Genomic DNA, 18,706 nt, shown 5'->3' with positions numbered 1-18,706 from the left:
TCTCTCCCTCTCTCTCTGTGTGTGTCTCTATGAATAAATAAATAAAATCTTTAAAAAAATAAAAAGAAAATATTGATCAATGTGACGTCTCCTTTGACCAAATAATCCACTTAGGGAATTCAAGCCATTAGATGAGACACAGAGATAAAATATATATTAAATGAATATATGTAAGGGGTTTAAAATAGTGCCTGGAACATGGTGAGTGCTACGTAAATGCTCACTATTGTTATTCTTTGTAATAGGCATTTTAAAGAACTCCTTTAAAAAGATAAGGTTTGGGCTGCTGGGGTGGCTCAGCGGTTTAGTGCTGCCTTCAGTCCAGGGCCTGATCCTGGAGACCTAGGATCGAGTCCCACTTCGGGCTCCCTGCATGGAGCCTGCTTCTCCTCTGCCTGTGTCTCTACCTCTCTCTCTCTCTCTCTCTCTCTCTGTCTCTGTCTCTCTGTGTGTGTGTCTCATGAATAAATAAATAAAATCTTAAAAAAAATAAAAAGATAAAGCTTGATAGAATATATTGGGTGAAAAAAAAAGCCAGATGTTTACAATGTGTTGAATCCGTATGCACAAGTAATTGTGTAAAAACTGTGTATGGGGGTGGAGGGGATGGGGCAAAATCTATCATCTATCGACGTGTGCATGCATGTAAATGTCAAGGCTTGGCCGGAAGCCTGTGTGAACCAGATCTGGTCACAGTTGCCACCTTTGAACAGGGAAAGGGGCCATCTAGAGTATCTAGATAGGAGAAAAATTTCTTTTTTGCTATAGTCCCTTTCACACTGAATTTTTCTTTACCATATGCTCATTTTAACTGTTTAGGTGACCCTATTTGAATGAATCAGCTCCCAAACCTGGAGGTATACAAGGTGCCTTCACTCTGGGTCCCAGAACTCTTCTGTCCCCTTTAAATGTGGGGACTTAAAATTAGAATCCCGCGTCCCCCCCTGGGGGAGACAGCTCTCGGAGAGGGCTGGTTTCAGAATGATGTTCAGAAACCTCCAGCACCTGTTCTGAGGGAGCCCAGGGAGGAAGGGAATCTATTTTCATAGGTCATGAAATTTGAGCTCAGTACCACAATAATAAAATTCCTTGCAATTGTGTGGCACTGGTGGGGACAGATCACACATGCTTTGGTCTGGGCTGTCCTGTTTGAGCTTAACGTTCATCCATTGGATCAGGAGAAAATGAGGCTCGCAGAGGCTAAGCAAGCCCCCCCGCCAAAATGTCCCACAGCTTTGCTCTGTCTGGTTTAATAAAATCTAATAACAACGGAAAGGAGCCAGAAGAAAGAAGTGGATAATCCCATCTGTAGGTTCCTGTTTATACGGTCAGGAACAGACAACATGAATCTGTGGGGACAGAGGTCAGAATGAGGGCGATTCTGGGGTGATGTGGTGGCTGCTGGGAGAGGCAGGGAGGGGGGCTTCTGGGGGCCCCAAGTGTTCTCAGTCTTGATCTGGGTAGCATTACCTGGGTATGCACATCTGTAAACTATTCACTGACCTGCACACTTCAAATTCTTGCATTTCACTGCACGTAAATTGCACTTTTAAATGAAGAAAATAGAAAGCAAAGAAGATCCATTATTTGTAAAGACTGTTCCAGCAAAAGCATTAGCAAGCTGTGATCAGCAATGAGACATTAGGAAACCCTGCCATCCCGTTCTTGGCCTCCCCGGGAGTCAGATCTGATTCTGTTTGACTTTTGTTTCACGTGTAACTTTTGTTTTGTTGGCTTTAAAACTCAAAAGTGCTATCTCATTGAGCAAGGCAATGTGTGTGGTTCCAGAGACCAGCAGTCAGTCCAGCAGGTCTGCTTCTGGAAGGTACAGTCCGCTCAATAGATGGAGACAGCTTTCCAACGGTCAGAACTAACCCCCTGTGAGCCAGCTGCTCTGTGAGGTGCTGAGAGCCCCAGCTCCGGGGAAGAAGATAAGGGGGAAGTGCACTGAGGGCATCCAACAGTGACTCTGGGCTTGCCCTGATTCCACAGGCAGAAAGTTCCTGGCAACAGAACCCATGATTGCCTCTGGCTCTCGAATCCACCCCGCCTGCCTAGCTGTTGGCACAAGTAATACAGATGTATCTTCTCTGTGTAAACATTAAGAAATTACAAGTAGGGCTAAAGTCCCTCTTGACCATCACCCCCAAATCTGGTCCCCTCTTGTCCTACCCAGAGGCAACCATTGTCACCATGCTCATCTTGTCAGATGTCGTCTGTCTGCATCACGTTCGTATGTATGGTGTCACTGAAAATGCGATTTGTGATTTTATTCTACTAAAAGGTATCATGGTTTGTCTTGACAGTCATTCCATGTCACTGCTTACAGATCCAGACTGATCTTTGTAACCTTCTTGTAACCCTTCTTTGTAACCTTTGCATAATATTCCTGGTTGTGACCTGTGTACCTCACTCGGCCATCCTCCGCTGGATCGACATGGACGTTGCTTCCAGATGCTCCCTATTATTAACCACGCCTCTGCGAACATCCTTGTGCACCTGTGGTACACGGGGAAGAATGTCGGGGTTGTGAGTTAGGTGTATGTTGTACAGTTTAATGCACCCGGCAGGTTGCCCTCCAAAATGGTAGTAACAACAGCCTCCCTCTGGCAGGGCAAGAGATCGCATCTCCCTAGGTACCCCCCATATCTCCCTGTTATCAAGTTCGAAGATTGTGCCAACCTGGTGGATGAAAATCCGTTTTTCATTGTTTGTGTCGCTTTGATCATGAGATTGAGCAGTTTTTAGGTTACCAGCCCTATTTCCTCTCCGGTTGTGTTCACTATCATCCGGGTCAGCCTTTTGTTCCCCTCCTTTCCACCCTCACTCCTGCCGTAACTCCTCCCTGGATGTCATCCCACTTCCCCTCCACCTACCCGATCCTTCAAGGTTTCCTTCCTCAATGCCATGGGCTTCTAAATCTGTCTCAATCCAGTCTTAATCCCGTGGAGGTTTCAGGGGAGTTGGGAAGGCATGGAAAACAAGTTCCCATAGTGGGAAGGGGGCTATGGCGCTGATCCTCATCGTTTATTGAGAACTTACCATGTGCCAATAACTTCTGCTAAGGATTTAACTGGGTAACTCCTTTCATTCTCCTTTCCTTCTGCTAACTGTGAGCAGGTATTATCGTTATACTTACTCATGAGAAGAGAAAATGGAGGCACAGAGGCCAAGCTGAGATTCAAATCCAGGGTGTCCTGCTCTGATGTCAGCCTCTCGAGTACTTTGATAGGGCTTAGGAAACACAGAGAATGGGCATTTAACCTGGTCTGGGACAGTCAGGGACAGCTTCCTGGAGGAGGTGGCCCCTCGGCTGAGCCTGAAGGCAGATCAAGAAGAGATGACCAAGCAATGAAATAGGAAGTGGTTGTCAAGAAGAGGGAAGGGCCTGGGAAGCCTCTTGTCTGGAGGCTGGAGACCTGGGTCACTCTGGCTGCAGCCTGGAGCGTGTGATACATCCAAGGGGTGGGTTGGGGCCAGATTGGGGTCATACCAGTTTCCATCTCATCCCAAAGCCAATCCAACCTTTCCCTTGCTCTGTGGGTGCTGACGGGCGGTGTGTGGTGGGGGCTCTGCAGACAGCACCGGTGGGGACTCCGGAGTAGGCGCAGGCCGCCCACCTCGGCTCCTAACACGCAGGTGCAGGGGCGGGTGGGGGTGCCGCTGATTTACATCCTACAGGTTGGGGGGGGAAAACCCAGGAAGTGCAGCTCAGGCACTAATCAAATCTAAGGCTAATAATAAACGTCCTGAGTAATGCGTGGCTTGGGCCAGAGCAGGCGAGGCAGCCGGACTCGGACGGGCCAGGAGGAGTGGAGTGAGTAGTCGGGGAGGCGGCCAGTGGGGGGGAGTGGGGGTGAGGAGGGCTTGGCCGGGGCACAAGCTTCAATGGGGTTTGATGGGCACAGCACCCACAGCAGACGGGTAAGCTCGAGCAGTCTGGGGGTCACCCCAAGCCTCTGCACGTAGAGAGCCCCAAGTCTGGGAGCTTTAGGGGATCTGTACCTCGCATTCCAGGAGAGGAGCCGGGAAGATGGAGGGTCAGGACATAGGTGGGAGTCCCGTCTGAGACAACCCCAACCCCACTCCTAAGCTGGTCAGGGCACCTGAGCCAGGTTGGTCCGAGCGTTTAAAAGTATTTTATTTTGGGATCCCTGGGTGGCTCAGCGGTTTGGCGCCTGCCTTTGGCCCAGGGCGCGATCCTGAAGTCCTGGGATCGAGTCCCACGTCGGGCTCCCTGCATGGAGCCTGCTTCTCTCTCTGCCTCTCTCTCTCTCTCTCTTTCTCTCTATGTCTATCATAAATAAATAAATATTTTTTTAAAAAGTATTTTATTTTGAAGTCAATGCCAAAGCGGAGAGGAGAGTTTAATGCACTTTCTGCATACATCCCCCAGCTTTGGCAATTATCGACACAGGGCCGGCCTTACATTTTCTGTGCTTGCCATGTTCCCCCTCCAGCCCCACTGGATCAGTTTAGAGCTAATAACCAATTTCATATTGTTTGATTCATGGGTACCTTAGCATTAATCTCTAAAAAAACTCTTTAAAGGTCAAAAAACTAACCATCATGCCCTGACCAACTAAAAAAAGAATGATCCCCTAGTATTACCAAATAAACAGTCAGTGTCAAGACTTCCCAACTGTCTTATCAATGTCTTTTCCAACTGATTTGATCAAATCAGGATCTGAACACAACCCACGTTATACCTTTGATTACATATTTTAATCTAGAACAGTCCCCATTTGCTCTCCTTTCTTCCCCCTGCTATATATTTATTGAAGACCCTGGATTACTTAGCCTGTAGAATTTTTATGAGAGTTTTAAAGATTCATTTGAAGGCACAATCCAGGAAGCTCAGGTTGCTGGAGTAGATGAGTCCAAGTCCATCACTGTGCAGAGGGGACCCAAGGCTAAACATGAGAGGGGCTGTCAGGGCCCTGGGTGGCCCAGCCCGGGATCCCACATTGCCGGCTGCTGCTCTGTCCCCCACGAGTCAGTCTCTGATTCCTTTCTTCATCCAGTGACCATGGCCTCAGACATATCCCCAGCTAAGGGCTCAGAGTCAAGACCAGAGGCCCCCTTGACTCAGGGTGAAACTGCCCAGGCCCCCAGGACCACAGGCCGGGACTCGGTCGGAACTGTGACCGGGCACCGAGCGTGGCTGCCGAGTATAGCAGAATCAGCCTTGGCCTGGAGTCCTAGCTCCCGGTGTTCACGGGCTCACTGGGTGACCTTGGGAGGGTTCTGCACCTCGCCAGGCTGTTTCCTCGGCTTTACAATGAAGAGGAGCCTCTGCCCCACCAGGTGTCCCCCAAAACCCCAAAAGGGCTTTGCCCCCTGCCAGAACCCCTCTTGAGGAGTCAAAGGTTGAGAGAGGGGCTGCAGTTAAAAGAGCTTTAACTTTCTTTAATCCGGCATTTTTCCAACTAAGTTGACCACAGAGGTCCTTCTTGGTATGGAAACTATTAAGCCAAGCACATGAGGACTCCCAGGCAGAGGCCCCACAGTCATCCCTCCTGGCTGCTGTCCGGTCAGGGTGCAAGGTGCAGGAGGTGGGGGGTGTGAGCCTGGTCCGCAAAAGCAGGCGTGCAAGAGGACTTCTTCCCTTCTTCCCTACATGGCAACAGAACTTTCTCAAGCTTCCATTATGCCTGGCCAGTGTCAGTCTTAGGATTTTCCTGCCCCTCTTTGGGGCTGGACAATGATTCTTGAATTTTATGTAGATGCAGATGGTGGTGGAGGAGTGGGGAGCAGATACGGTGCCCTCCGGTCCGTTGGGTGTCTGCCGTCAGGCCAGTTGGGAACTATGTCCCGTCAGATCTCACGGCTCGGTGGCTTCCGATCATTAATGTCTTGGAAGCTCTCCATGTCTACATTGGAAGCCCAGAAAATATAAAAAGGTATATAATATGAAATCTTCCTTCCCTCAGTGTCCTTACCTTCCCAGTTCCTGCCTCTCTGGGAATAAACAGATTTGCTGACATATAATTTACGTGTCATAAAAGTGTACACGTCAATGTCACATTTAGTATATTTACAGAGTTGTGCAATCATCGCTATGATCTAATTTTAGAACATTTCCACACACTTCATTCCCCCTACCCCTGGCCTTAAGCTAAGACTAATCTGCTTTCTATCTCTAAAGATCTTCTTGTGTTTTTGTTTTGTTTGTTTATAATGTGGAGGGAGGGGCAGAGTGAGAGGGAGGAGAATCCCAAGCAGATTCCCTGCTGAGCATGGAGCTCGATGCAGGGCTTGGGCCCAGGACCTTGAGATCATGAGCTGAAATCAAGAGTCAGCCACCCACGCGCCTCTAGATTTGCCTGCTTTGGACAATTTTATAAAAATCAAATGCGGTGTTTTGCAAACTACCTTCTTCCTCTTAGCATGATGTTTTTAAGGTTCTTTCATGTTGTAGCATCTATCAGCACTTTGCTCATTTTTATGGCCAAATAATATTCCATTTAATGGGTATAGCACATTTTATATATTCATTCATCAGTTGATGGACATTTGTGTTGTTTCTACTTTGGGGCTATTATGAATGATGGTGCCATGAATATCTGTCAAGCATTTGGATGGACATGTTTTCATTTCTCTTGGGAGTGGAATTTTGGGTCTTATGTTAATTCTATGCTTAACATTTTGAGGAACCACCAAACTGTTCTCTGCAGTAGCTGTACCATTTGATAATCTTGTTTCACATATGAGGATTCCAATTTCTCCACATCTTCACAAACACTTGTCATTATCCTTCATTTTCATTATAGCCATCTTAGTAGGTATCTCAGTGTGCTTTTGATTTGCATTTCCCTAATGACCAATGATGTTGAGCATCTTTTCATGCTCTTATTAGCCATTCACATATCTTTTTGGGAAGATGTCTAATTCCTTAACCTATTTTTAAATTGGATTGTTTTTTCGATATTCAGTTATAAGCATTCTTTATACATTCTGGATCCCTTAACATATATATGGTTTGCAAATATATCCTCCCAGTCTGTGGATTGTCCTTTTATTTTCTTGATAGTATTCTGTGAAACACAAATGTATTTAATTTTGATGAAGTCTAATTTCTTAATCTTCTCTGTTGTCACTTATGCATTTGGTGTCATTCCTAACCCCAAGTCATGAAGAAACTCCTGTTTTCATCTAAATTTGTCATTTTAGCTCTTACATTTAGATCTATGATCACTGCGAGTTAACTTTTGTATAGGTAGGAGTCCAAATTTTTTCTTCTACACATGGCTATCCTGTTGTCTCAGCACTATTTGTTGAAAAGACGATCCTTTCTCCCATTGAATTGTCTTGGTATCCTTATTGAACTTCAATTGACTATAAATATTGGGCTTTATTTGTGAACTCTGAGTTCTATTCCATTTGTCTATGCTTATCTTTATGCCAGTAATACACTGTCTTATTTACTATTACTTTATAGTCAATTTTAAAATGGAAAAGTGTGAGTCTTCCAACTATGTTTTTCTTTTTTGAGATTGTTTTGGCTCTTCTGAGTCTCTTGCATTTCCATATGATTTTAGGATCAGCTTGTCAAACTCTGCAGAAAAGCCAGCTGGGATTTTTTACTAGGATTGCATTGACTCTATAGAAAAATTTGGGGAATATTGCCATCTTAACAATATTAAGTCTTTAATCCATGAACATGGGATGTCTCTCCATTTGTTTAGGTCTTTTAAGATTTCTATTAACAAGGTTTTATAGTTTTCAATGTACAAGTTTTGCACTTTTTAAAAATTTATTCCTAAGAATTTTATTTAAAACACCTTTTTTTGTTTGTTTGTTTCTTAAGTTTCTTTATAGTGTTTCTTTGTGAATATGCCAACACTTACAGATTTGAATTTCCCCCTTTTTGCAAAAAAGGAAGGAGGGAGGGAGGGAAGGAAGGCAGGAGGGGTCTCAATGAGCCATACTGTTATGTACCTGTTTGTTTTTATTTTTGCTTTTCCACATAATATACCTTGGAGCTCTGTCCATAGAAATATATAAAGAGCTTCCTAATTCTTTTTTTTATAGATGCACAATAGTCCCATATATAAGCATACTATAGTTTACTTATCGGTCCTCTATTGATGGCCGTTTGAGGTTTCACCAATCTTCTGCTATCACAAACACTGCTGCAAAGAATTTATCATTTCACACTCTGGGATAAATCCCAGGGTTTAATCACTGTATCACTCACTGATCAATGCATCAGTAATTTTGACAAATGTTGTCAGCTTGCCCTCCACGAGGGTTATCCCTATTTCCTCCCCTTTCAGAGTGAATGAATGTGCCAGTTTCCTCATTACTCTGCTAATAGAAGGTGTTATTAAGCTTCTGGATTTTTAGGTCTATTAGAGGGAAGATAGTATCAACATAGTTTGAGTTCACCCATCTCTTAGGAATGAGACCAGACATCTTTATGATGTTTTTCTCTGTCTAAGAACTGTCTATTCATTGTGTTTGCTCAATTTTCTATTGAGTAGCTGGCCTTTTCCCTTCTGTTTATAGATATGAACTGCAATGTATTGTTCTCATTTTTCATTTCCCTTTAGACTTCTTTGAAGGCATTTTTTGCCACATTTAGGGGCTTTTTTTCTGTAGTATAGTTTATGAGTCTTTACAGATTTTGGATATGGGGTCACAGTTAGGCCTCTCATACTCCAAGGTTACAAAGAAATATCAGATCATTTTTTCTCTAGAACTTTTTGTAATTTTATTCTTTCTCACACTTGAAAGTGTGAGAAATTTTATTTTCTCTTTGATTGGGCTATTTGCCTTTTTTTTTTTTTAATATAGGGGAAATTATTTCCTGTGCTTCCTGGTTTCTGGCCCCAGTTACCTCGTCTCTGCCAAGAAACCTCTCCCCTAAGTATTAAAAGCAAAAGCCAGGATTTTTGCTTTCCCCTCTCCCCACACCAGGACACCTCTGCCCTGAGTCTACTTGCATGAAGGAAATGCAGGCAGAGGAGGGGGCAGAGTAAAACTTAAATATGTCCCAGCCCAGCTGTCTATAACTCAAAAATGGAGACCGCTTTTCATTCCACAAGTCTTTACGGAGGACAACGATGTGTCAGGTCATTTACGAGCATTTATTAAAGACCTGCTATGTCCCGGTATTTTGGAAGGCACCAGATTCAGAGATGAATGAGACAGTGTAAGGAGACAGAATGGCTACACCCTCAAACGTAAAGTACAAAACCAGAAATACCACCAGGTAGACATGCTCAGGCCACATGGTCATCCAGGAAGGCACATGTAACAGCTCAGAAGGAGAGGCTAGAGGACAAGGCAGCTCTGCGGGCAAGTGTTTCTAGAAAATTATGATGCTTAAGCCACAAATTGAGATGGTGGGAGCATGAGATGGTGGGAGCAGTTCTCAGTCCTGGAGAGCTGCTTTGATGATGCTATCATTATTATTAATAATAATATTCTATCATCATAAATGATTCTATGGTTTTATATTACTCTAAAATGATTATAACTGTGACTGTAATTAATCCATTATATTTTATATCACTTATACCAGATACGTAACTATCACTTGGCAGCTGAGTCTCAGGCCAGTTACATGTATGTTATGTATATGTCCTTGAGAGAACTTTCTCTGCAGAGGAAAGCCTATAACCTCCATTTTGCAGATAAGGAAAACCAACGTGCCCTTTCCCAAGGGAATTCAGTGGTGTCCCAGAGCTGTGCTTTCCCCACCACAGGCACTTGTTCCTTCACACTTGTTCTCTGTCACTGAACTGTGGCAAATCAATTTTCAAAATGACCTACCTAATGAGAGGCAAAAGTTATAATGGGTAGAGACGGTTGTCCCCTTCTTATAAACACAAAACTGAGAAAGTTACTTGACTGTACTCCCAGGACCTAGTTTAGTTCTGACTTAGATCCAGCACAGGGGTGATGGGCTCACCAGCCTCAGAATCTCTGGAAGGTAGTTTGGGGTGGGGGTGGGGGCTGGCAGGGGTCAGTCTCAGAGCTGTTCAGTATTGCAAAAAAGCCTGGTAGGAAATCACATACAATTAACTGAAGTGAAAAGCCACCTTCTTTTTTTTTTTTAATTTTTATTTATTTATGATAGTCACACGGTGAGAGAGGCAGAGACACAGGCAGAGGGAGAAGCAGGCTCCATGCACCAGGAGCCCGACGTGGGATTCGATCCCAGGTCTCCAGGATCGCGCCCTGGGCCAAAGGCAGGCGCCAAACCACTGCGCCACCCGGAGATCCCAAAAAGCCACCTTCTTATTTCCTTCTTTGTCTCCTCCTCTCTTGTCCTCTTCTCTCACCACCTCAATTCCTCCACCTCCTCTTCCTTCTTTGCCATGTGAATAACAGCAAGGTCACCAATGACCATTCCCAATTCTCCCGTGGGCGCCCCAGGTGTCAGGCTGTGACCTCCTCCAGGACACACACCCCATCTCTTTATGTTGGAATCCCCTCCTGACCACACCCCACCAATGAGAACTTAGCTCAAAATTCCCATCTCATGTTGTGTTTACTCAAATATTGGATGAGAAATTGCTCCTGTCTTGAAGCTTTTATTGTCCTTTCTTTTCAAGTCACATTGACAGATATTCTTGGCAAAATTGTGAAGATTAAGAAAGAGGAGCCAAGGCTTTCATTCATCCTGCTCCTTTTTCATGGGGACAGGACCCTCTCCCCACCATGGAGAGAGACATGGAGTTGTCTTAAGCCCTTGTGGCAGGATTGGCCCTTTTTATTCTTCCTTGACCCACATCCAGGCCTTGGCCGGCACATTACTCTATATTGCAAGGAGTGGCAGTATTAATAAAGCCAAAGCTCAGGGGGTTAACCTTTTACTAATTGCACAGTACCATGGCAGGCAAAGCACTTGCCATGCATGCAATGCTCATAATGGCCTTATGAAGTAAGCAATAACATTCCTATTTTACAGATGAGGACACTGGGTTTCAAGGAGATGAAGTTCTACCCAACTTCACACCGCTAGGAAGCACTAGACCCAGGATATACAGTCCAGTGGTTCCCAGCCATGGCTGCCTGACGGCTTCACTGGGCTCACTCTCGAAGAGTCTCAAAATATAATACTAGCAGACATACACTGCTAGTTCTGGACGTTTCAATTTTATACATTATGAATTAACTTCCCACTTTCTAAGACGAGAACTCAGTTCTTATATCACCCTCTGTATACACACAACCTCCCCTCCACCCAGTCTCACAGAGCACCATGCTTAGTTAGACCAGTGGAAACTGTGAATGACTCTGATGCAGACAATAAGGCTGACCCACAGTGGATGTGGCAGGACCAGCAGTGTGCCCAGACAGCCTGGCACATCTGCCCACTCTGATGCCGCCAGGGTTTCCAGAGAATCCATCAATAAAGGAAATTCTTTTGGATCCCCTTAGCCAACCCAGGTATTCAAGGATAGACTGTGCTCTTTGCTACCAGCTAATCAGTTTGCCCACACATGTAAAACTCTCTACGGTTTTGTTCTTCCTTTTCTCCTTTCTCTCTTTTAAGTCCTGGTATTGCCATTGTTCATTGACAGTGTTCGAATGACTATCTCCGCTCACAGAAATGAGTAAACTATTTGATGCTGGACATAATACAAAGTCTTTGAGTTATTTATTAACAGTTGCTCACACATTTATGATGTGGATTTCATTCACAGCTGAGTCATACAGGTACTATGATTTCCCTGGAGTTGATAGTGCCTCAGTTTTCTCTGCATGTATCAGTAATTTATCCTCAGCTCCATGACCAACCCAGCCTGTCAGTTGGCCAGACATACTCACTTGTCTATTGTTTCAATGTTTCCATTGGAGACCTTTTTTCCCTCTTTTCTTTTATTTTAGCTGGGATAGGATTCCCTCTAGGCTCATGGGCAGCTGTCCCCAGAGACTTCATTCATCATCACTCTGAGAATTTCTACATTCACCTCTTTGCTGAGATGGAGCCTGTCTTTCTCCCCGACTCCCCATTGTTTTGTATACTCCCTACATTTGATGGAGCATATCCTCCATTAGAAAGAAAAGAAATGGTGCATGGATAGAAGATAAAAGTTTTCAGACTTTTTATTTCTCATAACATCTTTTTTAAAAATGTTTTTTTGAGAGAGAGCGAGAGAGTGAGAGAGCATGAGCAGGAGAGGGGCAGACTGAGAGGGAGAAGCAGACTCCCCACTGAACAGGGATCCTGGGGCTCAACCCCAGGGCCCTGGGATCATGACCTGAGCAAATGGCAGATGCTTAACCAACTGAACCACTCAGGTGCCCCACCTCTCATAACATCTCTATTCAACCCCACACTTGATTAATAACATGTAGTGTTCTAGACTGAAAACATTTCTATCATAAATTTGGAGCACTGTTCCACTATCCTCTTCCTTCTGGTAAGATATATATAATAAAATTTACCATTTAGTATTTTTAAGTGCACAAGTCAGTGGCGTTAAATACACGCATAATGTTTTGCAACCATCACCACTCTCTATACCTAAAATTTTTCATTGTCTCAGTTTACCCTCCCCCCAGCCCCAGATAACCTCTAGTCTACTTTCTGCCTCTATGAACTTGCCTATTCTAGGTACCTCATGTAAGTGAAATCATACTATGTTTGTCCCTTTGTAGCTGGTTTATTTCCTTTAGTATAATGTCTGGAAAGTTCATCTATGTTGCTGCACATGTCAGTACTTCACTCATTTTCATAACCGAATAATATTCCAATGTAGATAGCACTTTTAACTTTTCCTTTCATCTAGAGATGGACATGTGGGTTTTCCACCTTGTAGCTTTTGTGAATAATGCTGCTGTGAACGTTGGTATGCAAGTATCTGTTTGAGTTGCTGCTTTCAGTTCCTTTGGATATCTTCCTAGGAGTGGAGTTGCTGGGTCAAATGGTAGTTCTATATTTAACTTTTTGAGGAATTATCAATTGTTTTCTATAGGGATTGAAGCATTTTGCATTCTCACAATCAATACATGTGGGCTCCAATTTCTCCACATTTTTGCCAACAGTTGTTATTTTCCCCTTTTTTGATAAGAGCCATTTTAATGAGCATGAAGTGGTATCTCATTGTAGTTTTGATTTGAATTTCTCTAATGACTAATGATACTGAATATTTTTATATGCTTATAAGTCATTGGGGGAAATGCCAATTCAAGTCTTTTGTTTAGTTTTGACTTGACTTGTTTTGGTTTTGGTTCTTGAGTCTCAGTATATTAATCCTTTATCAGAAATATGATTTGCAAATATTTGCTCCCATTCTGTGAGCTGTTTTTTCACTCTCTTGATGCACAGAAGTTTTAAATTGTGATGAAATCCAGTTTATCTAAGAGTTGTATCAAAAGTGTCATTGCCAGATTCAATACATGAAGATTTTCCCGTGTTTTCTTCCAAAAGTTTTATAGTTTTAGCCTTAAGGTCTTTGACGCATGTTAAATTAATGTTTGTATATATTATAAGGTAAGGGTTCAACTTCACTCTTTTGCATGTGGTTTTCTCAGCACCATTTATTGAAGACTGTCCTTTCCCCCATTGAAATATTTTGGAAAAATATTTGACTGTTGAAAATCAATTGACTGTTTATGTGAGAGTTTATTTCTGGATTCTATTCCATTCCACTGGTCTGTATGTCTGTCTTTATTTCAGTATCACATTGTTTAACTGTTTACTTTAGCTTTGTAGGAAGTCTTGAAATCAGGAAGTATTAGTTCTCCAACTGTTCCTGTTCTTCAATGTTATTTTGGCCTATTTAGGGTCCTTTGAAATTCCATATGAAGTTTTAGGATGAATTTTTGTATTTGTACAAAGAAGTTATTGGAATTTTGTTAAGGATCACATTGAATATGTGGATCATTTTGGGTAGTATTGCCATATTAACAAGCCTTCCAGTCCATGAACACAGGATGTCCTTTACTTAGGTCTTCCTTAATTTCAGCAGTTTTATTGTTTTTCAGGGTGTACTTTTTTACTACCCTGATAAAATTTATTCTTAAGCATTTTATTCTTTTTTTTATGCCTTTGTGAATGGAATTATTTTCTAAATTCCCTTTTAGGATTGTTTGCTGCAAATATATTTTTTTGTATGTTGATTTTGTATCCTTCAACGTAATGTTAACACCAACAGGTGTGTGTGTGTGTGTGTGTGTGTGTGTGTGTGTGTGTAACTTTTAGGGGCTTTACATATAAGATCATGTCATCTGTAAACAGAAATAATTTTACTTTCTTCTTTCCAATTTGGATACCTTATTTCTTTTTCTTATCTGATTGCTCTGGCTAGAATTTTCAGTACTATGTTCAATCAATGCAGTAAATGTGGGCATTCTTGTCTTGTTGCTGATCTTAGGAGAAAAGCTTTCAGTCTTTTACCATTCAGTAGGATGTCACCTGTGTTTTTCATATATGGCTTTTATCATATTGAGGAAATTCTCTTTTATTCCTACTTTACTGTTTTATTTGTTTAATCATGGGAAGGTGTTGAATTTTGTCAAATAATTTATCTGCATCAGTTGAGATGAGCATATAGTTTTTCTTTTTACTCTTTTAATATAGTGTATTACACTGATTGATTTTCATGTATTCAACCATTATTGCATTCCGGGAAATAAAAATCCCACTTTGTTGTGGTATGATTATTCATAGTATTCTCATAATCTGTAAAATCTGTAGTAATGTTCCTGCTTTCATTTTTTAAATCTCATTTTCCCCCACTTTATTTTCATCATGGTAAGTATACTCTTTAATCTCCATCACCTATTTCACTCATTCCACACACCCATCTCCTCTCTGGTAACCATCAATTTGCTCTCCATAGTTAAGTCTGTTTCTTGGGTTGTCAGTGTCTCTTTCTTTTTTTCCCTTTTGTTCATTTATTTTGTTTCTTAAATTCCACATGTGTGAAATCTTATGGTATTTGTCTTTCTCTGACTCTCTTATTTCACATAGCAGAATACTGTCTAGCTCCATCCATGTCTTTGCAAATGGAAAGATTTCATTCTTCTCTATGGCTGAGGAATATTGAATTGTAGATATATACCACATATCCATTTGTCTATCCATGGACACTTGGGTTCCATGGTTTGGCCCTTGTAAATAATACTGCAAGAAACACAGGGGTGCATTTATCCCTTTGCATTAGTGTTTCTGTATTTTTTAATTAATTAATTAATTTATTTATTAAAGATTTTATTTATTTATGAGAGAGAGAGAGAGAGAGAGAGAAAGGCAGAGACACCGGCAGAGGGAGAAGCAGGTTCCATGCATGGAGACTGACGTGGGACTCGATCCTGGGTCTCCAGGATCACGCCCTGGGCTGAAGGCTGTGCCAAACCGCTGAGCCACCTAGGCTGCCCGTTTTTGTATTTTTAAAAAAGATTTTATTTATTTATTTATTCATGAGAGACACACAGAGAGAGGCAGATACATAGGCAGAGCAAGAAGCAGGCTCCCTGCAGGGAGCTCAGTGGGGGACTCCATCCCAGGACCCTGAGTCAAAGGACCTGAGCCGAAGGCAGACCCCCAACCACTGAGCTACCCAGGTGCTCCGTGAGTTTTGTTTTGTTTTGCTTTGTAAATATCCAGTAGGGCAATTCCTGGATTGTAAGGTAATTTTATTTTCAATTTTTTGAGGAACCTCCACATTGTTTTCCACAGTGGCTGCACAAATTTGCATTCTCACCAACAGTGTAAGAGGATTCCTTTTTCTCCACATCCTCACCAATACTTGCTGTTTCTTGTATTTTTTATTTTAGCCATTCTGACAGGTGTAAGGTGATATTTCATTGCAGTTTTGATTTGCATTTCCCTGATGATAAGTGATGCTGAGCATCTTTTCATGTCTCACTTTCATTTCTGACTTTAGTGATTTGAGTCTTTTTTTTCTTAGTCAATCTGGCTAAAGGTTTGTCAATTTGTTAATCTATTCAAAGAACCAACTTTTGGTTTTGTTGATTTTCTCCAGTACAATTTTTCTGTTCTCTATTTTATTTTTCTCTACTGTAATCTTTATTATTTCTTTCCCTCTACCATCTTTGGGTTTAGTTCACTCTTCATTTCCTCATGGTGTACAGTTAGGTTATGATTTGAGAATTTCTTCTTTTTTAGTGTATACATTTACAGCTATAAGTTTCCCCCTTAGCATTTCTTTTGCTGTATGCCATAACTTTTGGTAAGTTGTGTTTTCATTTTAACTTATCTCAATATTTTTTCTAATTTTCCTTATGATTTCTGCTTTGATACAGCAGTTGGTTAAGAGAAGGTTGTTCAATTTCCACATATCTGTGAACTTACTAGTTTTCCTCTGTTATTGATTTTTAGTTTCATTCCATTTTGAGCAGAAAAGATACATCGAATGATTTCAGTTTTTAAAAACCTATTAAAATTTGTTCTGTAAAAAAAAATAAAAATAATTTGTTCTGTAATCTAATTTATGGTCTTTTTTTTAAGAGAAAGAGAAAATGAGAGTGGGGGGCAGAGAGAGAGAATCTTAAGCAGGCCCCACACCCGGTGTGGAGCCTCACTCGGACTTGATCTAATGACCCAGAGAGCATGACCTGAGCCAAAACCAAGAGTTGAACATCTAATTGATTGAGACACCCAGATTCCCCTATGATCTAATATATGGTGTATCATAGAGAATGTTCCATGCACAGTTGAGAAAAATGTTTATTCTGCTGTTGTGGGGTATAGTGTCCTGCATATGTCTGTTATATGTCACTAGTTTATAGATTTGCTATTTGTAATTGATTTATAGTGTTGTTTATGTCCTCAAATTCCTTATTGATCTTTTGCCTAGTGCGTCCATTACTGAAAATGGGATATTGACATATCCCAATTTATTGTAGAAATATCTATTTCTCTCTTCAATTCTGTCAGTGTCTGTTTCACATATTTTGGGCTCTGTTGTTAGGTGCATGTATGTTTACAATCTTCTTGCTGTATCAAACTTTTTATTGATATATTTTGTCCTGTGTTTCTTATAACCTCTTTTGATTTAAGGACTATTTTGTCTGGCAATAATAACCACCTCAGCTCTGTTTTGGCTATTATTTCCATGGAATATACTTGTTAATTGTTTTTACTTACAATCTCTTTTTTGTTGTTGTTGTTGTTGTTGTTTTTTATCTAAAGAAAGTCTGTTGTAGACAGCAGATAGATGGATTTTTTTAATACAATCTGCAACTTCTCCCTTTTATTTATTTATTTTTTTTAAAGATTTTATTTATTTATTCATGAGAGACACAGAGAGAAGGAGAGGCAGAGAGACACAGGCAGAGGGAGAAGCAGGCTCCTCGCAGGAAGCCCGATGTGGGACTCGATCCCGGGTGTCCAGGATCAGGCCCTGGGCTGAAGGCGGCGCTAAACCGCTGAGCCACCCGGGCTGCCCAACTTCTCCCTTTTAATAGGAGAATTTAGTCCATTTACTTTTTTGAGATTTTTATTTATTTATTTGAGAGAATGGACAAGAGAGAGAGCATAAGCAGGAGGAGGGGCAGAGAGAGAAGGAGAAGCAGGCTTTCCGCTGAGCAGGAAGTCCAATGTGGGGCTCAATCCCAGCACTCCAGGATCATGACCCAAGCTGAAGGCAGATGCTACCCAGGTGCCCTAGTCCATTTACTCTGATACAATTATTGATAAAAAAGGATTTACTTCTGTCGGTTATCTGTTTTCTGTATGTCTTACAGGTTTTTTGTTCCTTAATTCCTCCTTTACTCCCCTTTTTTATATATAGTTGATTACCTGTAGTGTAACATTTAATTCACTTTTTATTTCCTCTTTTGTATTTTTAAAAGTTACTTTCTTAGTGGTTATCTTGGGGATTACAATTAACATCTTAAACCTATGAAAACTTAATTTGAAGACTAACTTAGTTTCAATAATAATATACACTCTCTTTCTATATCTTTGTCCCCTCTCATTTATATTGCTATTGTCAGAGATTGCCTCTTTATACATTTTATGCCCATTAACATAGGTTTATAGTCATTGTTTTATGCATTGGTCCATTAAGTCATATAGAAAAAAAACAGAGGAGTTACAAACCACACAAAAAATACAATAATACTGGCTTTTATATTTACCTATGTAGTTACCTTTACCAATATCCCTTATCTATACTTATGACTGTGTTTATGTCTAGGATATTTTCATTTCAGCAAAAAAGATTCCCTTTCACATTCCTTGTAGGGCAGGAAATGGACTGGTAATGAACTCCCTCAGCTTCTGTTTATATGGAAATATCTTAATTTCTCCTTCATTCTTGAAGGATAGTTTGCTGGATATATACTTCTTGGTTGGCAAATCTTTCCTTTCAGGAGTTTAAATATATCATCCCACTGCCACCTGGTCTCATGGTTTCTGTGGAGTAAGTAGCTATTAATTTAATTGAAGATCACCTGTGTGTGACAAGTTGTGCTCTGTTGTAGGTTTTACAATTTTCTCTCTGTCTTTGGGTTACCACGTTTTGATTACAATGTGTCTCAGTGTGGGCTCTTTGAATTTAGAGACTTTAAGAGTTCACTGAGATTTTGGAATGTATACATTCATGTCTTTCCTAAGATTTGAAAAATTCTCAGCCATTATTTCTTCAAATATTGTTTATTCCCTCTCTCTCACTCTCTCTACACTTATGGTGGCATGTTTGATGGGGCCCCACAAGTTCCTTAGGTTCTGTTCACTTTTCCTCATTTTTAAAAATTTCTTTTTTTTAAAGATTTA

At 41.4% G+C, this 18,706-nt stretch overlaps 2 protein-coding genes across 4 annotated transcripts in view; one reads left to right on the top strand and one right to left on the bottom strand.

The window, feature by feature from the left end:
• Positions 1-229: 229 nt before the first annotated feature.
• The window catches only part of USP22 (ubiquitin specific peptidase 22), a 93,816-nt gene continuing 75,339 nt past the window's right edge, over positions 230-18,706 (bottom strand). Inside the window, exon 14 of the mRNA XM_077892302.1 lies at positions 230-2,499. The gene's annotated coding sequence lies outside the window, so the exon portion shown is untranslated. The remainder of the gene's footprint in view (positions 2,500-18,706) is intronic.
• Positions 3,672-18,706, top strand: part of TNFRSF13B (TNF receptor superfamily member 13B) — a 33,617-nt gene continuing 18,582 nt past the window's right edge. Inside the window, exons 1-2 of one of the 3 annotated variants that reach the window (XM_077892306.1) lie at positions 3,737-3,817; positions 5,727-5,903. Coding sequence is in view for 2 of the 3 variants with exons in the window: in XM_077892308.1 (XP_077748434.1) it covers positions 3,757-3,817 (61 nt within the window). In the remaining variant the exon portion in view is untranslated. Of the gene's footprint in view, positions 3,818-5,726; positions 5,904-18,706 lie in introns of all 3 variants that reach the window. The other 2 variants (XM_077892308.1, XM_077892304.1) reach the window with 2 other exon arrangements.

The sequence above is a fragment of the Canis aureus genome, chromosome 3 (genome assembly GCF_053574225.1).
Source record: "Canis aureus isolate CA01 chromosome 3, VMU_Caureus_v.1.0, whole genome shotgun sequence".
NCBI lineage: Eukaryota > Metazoa > Chordata > Mammalia > Carnivora > Canidae > Canis > Canis aureus.
The sequence above is the reverse complement of the archived record's forward strand: the minus strand, read 5'-3'. Positions and strand labels throughout refer to the sequence as shown.